The sequence below is a fragment of the Lissotriton vulgaris genome, chromosome 2_2 (genome assembly GCF_964263255.1).
Source record: "Lissotriton vulgaris chromosome 2_2, aLisVul1.2, whole genome shotgun sequence".
NCBI lineage: Eukaryota > Metazoa > Chordata > Amphibia > Caudata > Salamandridae > Lissotriton > Lissotriton vulgaris.
In genome coordinates this window covers 319,993,340-320,000,711 of record NC_141688.1, presented here as the reverse complement: position 1 = coordinate 320,000,711, position 7,372 = coordinate 319,993,340, and the positions used below count along the sequence as shown (strand labels likewise).

The window sequence follows — 7,372 nt, the reverse complement described above, 5'->3', positions numbered from 1 at the left end:
CTACAGGAGGCAGCAGGGACTGTTCTTCAGCAGGGAGAGATGGTCACATATTGTCTTCGGCCAGCAGGGGGCAGCATAGGCTCATGCGTAAACAGAAGAGACTCTTCTATGCCTGTAGTGCATTTTCTTAGAACAATAGGAACTCTTTTTGGACAGCGGATGGCTACCTTTGGCCGGTAAATAGTCAGGTTTGAGCAGCAGAGTTCCAGGCTCAACCAGAATCAGTCAGATTGTGTAAAGTCATCTTTGGTTGGTACAGGCCCGTCATTGGCCAGTACCCAAACATATCTGGCCAGCAGGAACTCATTTTTGGCTAGCATCTGGCCATAATATTTACCCTGCACAGATCACGAGAGTTATTCGACCAGCAGCGACACAGCCTCGTGGGCTACCTGAATAACCTCTCTTGGAGGACAGAAGTCAGCAGAATACTCGTCCTTGGCTAGCAGAGGTTCACCCGTGGCTACAAAGAGCCATCTTTGGCCACAATAAGGGGAGTGAAACGCTAGACTCCTGAAGCTCTGTTTGAAATAACTGGTCTCTAGGCGCTGCACATCTGGGGCAGATAAGATAAGACTGTGGTGAGAAAGGACCAAACCTTTGCTGTGGTCTGAGGCTCTGCAGCAGGGAAGAGATACTGCTTGAGACCTTTATCTCTGGTCTTTCAGACAACTGCACCGGGGCAACTTGTCTCAGGTCTCTCGGCCACCTGCACAGGGGCAACTTGTCTCAGGTCTCTCGGCCACCTGCACAGGGGCAACTTGTCTCAGGTCTCTCAGCCACCTGCACAGGGGCAACTTGTCTCAGGTCTCTCGGCCACCTGCACAGGGGCAACTTGTCTCAGGTCTCTCGGCCACCTGCACAGGGGCAACTTGTCTCAGGTCTCTCGGCCACCTGCACAGGGGCAACTTGTCTCTGGTATCTCAGCCACCTGCTCAGGGGCAACTTGTCTCTGGTATCTCAGCCACCTGCTCAGGGGCAACTTGTCCCAGGTATTTCAGCCACCTGCACAGGGGCAACTTGTCTGGGGTCTCTCAGCCACCTGCACAGGGGCAACTTGTCTGGGGTCTCTCAGCCACCTGCACAGGGGCAACTTGTCTCAGGTCTCTCAGCCACCTGCACAGGGGCAACTTGTCTCAGGTCTCTCAGCCACATACTCAGGGGCAACTTGTCCCAGGTCTTTCAGCCACCTGCACGGGGGCAACTTGTCTCAGGTCTTTCAGCCACCTACTCAGGGGCAACTTGCCTCAGGTCTTTCAGCCACTTTATTTAACAAAGAAGGGAGGTAGAGTACAACGTAGGATTCCTACTCCACGGGCACTGATAAATAAACAAGAAGAATCCTACTACCAGTGTGTAGAAAGGGAAAAAGGGGGGAACACTCAGTGTTGTGTAAAATACCCCTCACACACCAACAGGCCCCTTGGTGTCATGCTTCATCATCGGGGTCTTCGCACCCCGCTAAAGGGATGCGGCACGCTGCGACCTGCGACTACGCGGGAGCGTTGACAAATTAGACTATGTGTGGTGTGTGTTGAGTGTAAGTGAAAGAGGGATAGATGTGAGTGGGAGGTGTGGTGAAAAATTTAAAAAGTACCTGGCTAGTGGGTAAAATGAAAAAAACTTTATTTCGTACCCCTGGCTGGTGCTGTTAAAAAGTGTGCAAAAGAACGAGGTTTTTTTGTCTTAATTAGGGACAGAACCTCTGGTGTGCGTCGACATGTTTCGGTACTGGTGTACCTTCTTCAGGACGGGGCACAACTTCCCAACCCTACTCACGTTTTTCTAAAGAAAAATCGGGGTTATTTTAATTTTTCTAAAAAGTGATAACACTCATTAAAGACAGCTACAATGTGCCTACAGCGGTTTTTTGGATCATGTAATCACATGTCCTGAAAAAGAAGAAAAAAAACCATTAGGTTTGGTTACCATATAGGAATGGCTCAGACATGTGCAGTCACCTGGAGCCCCAAACAGTTAATTAAACCTGTAAAGGAAAAAGACATACAACACACACAACATATAAGACACAGTTAGGGTTTTTTTGTACTTATTTTCTTTGGACATACTCATGGTCTTTGCTGTCTGTTGCCTCATGAGCAAGTCCTGAGCATCAAGGTAGGTAGGTGGATCCACAATCTATGAGGATAGAGAAGTGGATTCAGTGTTGTTGCTTTTACTCACTGTTTGACTCCGCCGTGCACTTAGACAGGCTGGGCTTTGTTTGAATAAATACTCACGAAATCCGCCTATATTGGCCTCCTTCTACCACCTTGTGCTGCTCCGCCGTGAATGAAATGCAGATGCGCTAGGCGGTATATAAAGGAGGATTGGGTGTGTTTCCATTGGTTGATTAGCGGAAATGGCAAGTGACCTTGTAAGGAAAGATCCATGTTGCCGCCTCCTCTGTGCATGTGGTCTAGCCACATGCAACATGTAACCCTCTGTCATTCGTTCATTGCCGGGTTTGTGAATGTCCAAATATGGACTTTCCGCTCGTCAGCCACTCACCGGCTATTGCTGTGACTCGCGCTACTAGGGAATCCTTAAAAACAGCTGCCGCTCGGCTGTCTCTCATGCGCGCATGCGCACAAGTGTTTTCTCCGCGTTTCCTTCGAGCATGCGCGATGCTGAATGTCCGCAGCGCATGCGCGGTGGTGTTTTGTTGGCAGCGCTGATCCCTAAGGGTGCCTGGTTTTGCAGTTTTACCCAGATTTTCTCATCATTTAGGATGCATCAGGGTGCATCAGGGTGCCGGTTGCCATTCAGTTCTCTTCACATAAACGGGGCATTCGTTCAAGCATGAAATATCCCTGTTCCATTCAATGTTTAGTTTTTGGTTAGTTTTGTCGGGGATTCGGTGCACTATAATAGCTGTTTTAGGGGGAGATGTCATTTGGATATATCCAATCCGGTGGCAAACTTCTCCCTGATATCTATACAGTGGGTGATACATCAATTGGCTTAATGATTAACGATTTGGCCACTGATACTGGTTCCCAGATTCACATTAAAACTGGAGGTTGTTGTTGATCCTGTTATATCCGGAGGGTGATCAGGTGATTTGGCTCCAAGGTATATCATCATTTAGTCCTGTGATATGGGTTCCCAGGCAGAACACCCAACGTTGTTCCTTCTGGAACAGGCCTGCTTCCGAGGGTAGTCGTTCGATGATAGTCCAACGTAGATCATTGATGCAATGTTGGTGTGACAGAAAATGTGATGCCATCTTGGTTGTCGTTTTCTTGCACCGTATGTTGCTTTTATGTTCCCCTATCCTTAGTTTGACGGCTCGGGTGGTCATGCCCACATATTCCAGTCCACATGGGCAGGTTATTATGTAGACCACGTTCTTTGTGTTGCAGTTGGAAAATTGGCGTTGTTCCCATGTTGTGCCGTTTCTGAAGGTGAGATTTCTGCTTTTCCGGGTTTGGTGACAGCAGCTGCAATCCCCACACGGAAAGTGACCCTGTATACCAGTCACATTTTGTCTTATAGTCTGGTTTTCCCGTGGTCTAGTGTGAACCACGATGTCCTTTATGTTTTTGCCCCTCCGATGTGCATGCATCGGTTTCTCAAAATTTAGGTCTCCACAGTTCAATATGCCCCAGTGCTTATTGATGACCTTTGATACCTGGTTTGATATGGTGGAGTAAGTTGTCACACAGATAGGCCTCTTGTTTGTTTCTTTTTCTTGGGGGTTTTCTTCTATGAGTGCCTCCCTGTGATTGTTTTTTGCACGTTTCATCGCTTTGTCGATGGTTCTGGTGGGGTACTGTCTTTGTATAAGTTTGGTTTTTAGATCTTTTGCTTGTCGATTGAATTCGCTCAATTCTGTGCAGTTTCTCCGTAGTCTTAAAAACTGACCATACGGCAGATTTTCCCTTAAATGCCTGGGATGAAAACTGTCGTAGCGTAACAGATAATTCCTGGAGGTGGGCTTAAAGTGGGTAGTGCTTTTTAGCCTTCCGTCCTCACTGTAAATATTCAGATCCAAAAAAAACATCGATGTATTTGAAACGGTGCTGGTGAATTTCAGGTACTCGTTTTGGTTGTTCAGCCAGGTCACAAAGTTCGTGGCGCTATTGACGTCGCCGTTCCATATGATGAAAATGTCATCTATGTACCGTTTCCAGGTGCCAATCTGGGAACGGTAAGGGTTGCTTTCATGTAGAATTTTTTGTTCCTCTAGATGGTGGACGTATAGTCCCGCTAGGCTTGGAGCAAAAGTACTACCCATGCTCGTTCCGTGGGTTTGTAGGTATAGTGTCTCTTTGTACTGGAAGAAGTTGTCTTTCAGGGCCATGGTGATACACTCTAAGACCAGGTTTCTTGGTGTCTGATATTTCCAAGTACGGCTGAAGAGTACTTCTTCAATGATCTCTAGTGTCTCTTCGTGGGGCAAGCTCGTATATAGGCTCTCCACGTCGAGGCTTACTAAGAGCTGTGTGGTTGGATCAAAAGTTTTATCTTCCAGGAGTTGTAGGACTGACTTGGTGTCCTTCAGGTACGTATTTGTTGCTTGTACCATTGGTCTGAGGAAAGCGTCAGAGAATTTTGATAAAGGCTCCAGAATAGACCCAATCCCAGAAACTATTGGTCTTCCTGGTGGGTTGTCGATGTTCTTATGTATCTTGGGGATACAATAAAAGTATGGTATCTTGGGGTTGGGTTGTTGTAGGAAATCAGCTTCTTTCTTGCTGAGCCAGTCATGGGCTAGCCCTTCCTCCACCATGCCCCCGATCCGGGTTCGAAGTCTTTCTGTTGGGTCACTCTCCAACACTTTATAGTTCCGTTCGTCAGACAAAAGGCGTTGGCATTCATTTTCATATGCCTCAAGGGTTTGTAACACTATTGCTCCCCCTTTGTCTGCTGGTTTAATGACGAGCTCACTGTTGGCCGTTAATTCTCGAAGGGCTTTCTGTTCCTCTCCACTTGTGTTGTAGAAGACGTTTCTCCCTTGTGTGTTCAGCTTGTTGACCTCTGTGACCACTGCCTTCTCAAAGGTTAGAATTTCTACGGGGATACTAGAGTCGGGAGGGGTGAAGGTTGATTTTAACCTCAGACCCGTGTCTGTCTTCTCTTCTGGCAAAGGTTTATCCTTGAAAAAGGCCTGCAGTTTCAGTTTTCTGAAAAAGTCTTGTAGCTCCACATTGAGTTTGAAAACATCCGGTTTCTGAGTGGGTACGTACCCCAAGCCTTTGTTTAGGATATCCTTCTGCGTCACTGTTAATGTGATGGGTGTGAGGTTCACCACTAAGTCCCTCTCTTGCTGGTTGATGGTTGATTGGGAAGTGATCCCGTCATGCTCCGAGTTGTTCGGGCATTGGGCTGTTCCTGGTCTTCCCACGCTACATTGTTCCCTTTCCGGTTCTTCCCGCGTGTGTTCTGGCGTGCCCCTAAAAAAGGTTGTTGTTGCCCTCCATAGGGTTGTTGTTGTCCGTAATAGCCATCACTGTATTCCTGGTTCCACATTGGTCCGAACTGGAAGGGGTTAAATTGTGGTGGACCCATAAATTGTTGGAAATGGTTTGGTGGTTGGTATCCCCGCCATCCTCTTTGTCTAGGGAACTGTTGGCGCCTCTGTCTCCATCCTCCTCTATGTTGTCTGTTTCCTTTGTTTCCGCTCGAATTGGAACCTGATGAGCCAGTATCTGAAGTGTCACTATCCGCGACAGAGGCCCAGAGGCACCTTGTCCCAGGTCTTTCAGCCACCTGCACAGGGGCAACTTGTCTCAGGTCTCTCAGCCACCTTCCCTGGGGCAAAGTAAATGTAAATGTAAATGTAAATTGTCTCAGGTCTCTCAGCCGGGAAGGTGGCAACTTGTCTCAGGTCTCTCAGCCACCTGATTAGGGGCAACTTGTCTCAGGTCTTTCAGCCACCTGCTCAGGGGCAACTTGCCCCAGGCCACTCAGCCACCTGCTCAGGTGCAACTTGTATCAGGTCTTTCAGCCACCTGCCCAGGGGCGACTTGCCGCAGGTGTTTCAGTCACCTGCTCGGGGGCAACGGCTCTCAGATCTTTCAGCCATCTACACAGGGGCAACTTGTCTTAGGTCTTTCAGCCTCCTGCACAGGGCAACTTGTCTCAGGTCTTTCAGCACCTGCACAGGGGCACCTTGTTTCAGGTCTCTCAGCCGGGAAGGTGGCAACTTGTCTCAGGTCTCTCAGCCACCTGATTAGGGGCAACTTGTCTCAGGTCTTTCAGCCACCTGCTCAGGGGCAACTTGCCCCAGGCCACTCAGCCACCTGCTCAGGTGCAACTTGTATCAGGTCTTTCAGCCACCTGCCCAGGGGCGACTTGCCGCAGGTGTTTCAGTCACCTGCTCGGGGGCAACGGCTCTCAGATCTTTCAGCCATCTACACAGGGGCAACTTGTCTTAGGTCTTTCAGCCTCCTGCACAGGGCAACTTGTCTCAGGTCTTTCAGCACCTGCACAGGGGCACCTTGTTTCAGGTCTCTCAGCCACTTGCTCAGGGGCAACTTGTCTCAGGTCTCTCAGTCACCTTCTCAGGGGGAACTTTTCTCAGGTCTCTCAGCCACCCGCTCAGGGGCAACTTGTCTCAGGTCTCTCAGCCACCTGCAGAGGGGCAACTTGTCTCAGGTCTTTCAACACCTACACAGGGGCAACTTGTCTCAGGTCTTTCAACCACCCGCATAGGGGAAACTTGTCTCAGGTCTTTCAGTCTCATGCACAGGGGTAACTTGACTCAGGTCTTTCAGCCACCTGCTCAGGGGCAACTTGTCTCAGGTCTTTCAACCACCTGCAGAGGGGCAACTTGTCTCCGGTCTTTCAGCACCTACACAGAGGCAATTGTCTCAGGTCTTTCAGACACCTGCACAGGGGCAACTTGTCTCAGGTCTTTCAACCACCTGCAGAGGGGCAACTTGTCTCAGGTATTTCAGCACCTACACAGGGGCAACTTGTCTCACGTCTTCCAGCCACCTGCACTGCGGCAACTTGTCTCAGGTCTCTCAGCCACCTGGACAGGGACAACTTGTCTCAGGTCTCTCGGCCACCTGCACAGGGGCAACTTGTCTCAGGTCTCTCGGCCACCTGCACAGGGGCAACTTGTCTCAGGTCTCTCGGCCACCTGCACAGGGGCAACTTGTCTCTGGTATCTCAGCCACCTGCTCAGGGGCAACTTGTCCCAGTTATTTCAGCCACCTGCACAGGGGAAACTTGTCTGGGGTCTCTCAGCCACCTGCACAGGGGCAACTTGTCTGGGGTCTCTCAGCCACCTGCACAGGGGCAACTTGTCTCAGGTCTCTCAGCCACCTGCACAGGGGCAACTTGTCTCAGGTCTCTCAGCCACATACTCAGGGGGCAACTTGTCCCAGGTCTTTCAGCCACCTGCATGGGGGCAACTTGT

The 7,372-nt window shown here is 49.6% G+C and overlaps 1 protein-coding gene across 1 annotated transcript; it reads right to left on the bottom strand.

The window, feature by feature from the left end:
• Window positions 1–221: 221 nt before the first annotated feature.
• On the bottom strand, window positions 222–6,689 carry LOC147729384 (uncharacterized). Its single transcript, XM_086959843.1, has 3 exons — window positions 6,432–6,689; window positions 3,635–6,103; window positions 222–338 (listed from the first exon to the last, which is right to left on the bottom strand). The coding sequence occupies exons 2-3, from the start codon at window positions 4,733–4,735 to the stop codon at window positions 222–224; spliced, it is 1,218 nt and encodes a 405-aa protein (XP_086815969.1). The 5' UTR covers window positions 4,736–6,103; window positions 6,432–6,689.
• Between the last annotated feature and the right edge of the window lie 683 nt (window positions 6,690–7,372).

Coding starts and splice junctions, on each gene's coding strand:
- LOC147729384 (XM_086959843.1), bottom strand. CDS start 4,735: ATGGTGGAGGAAGGGCTAGCCCATGACTGGCTCAGCAAGAAAGAAGCT. Junction 339..3,634: donor ACTCCACCATATCAAACCAG/GTATCAAAGGTC, acceptor TGATCTGTGCAG/GGTAAATATTATGGCCAGAT.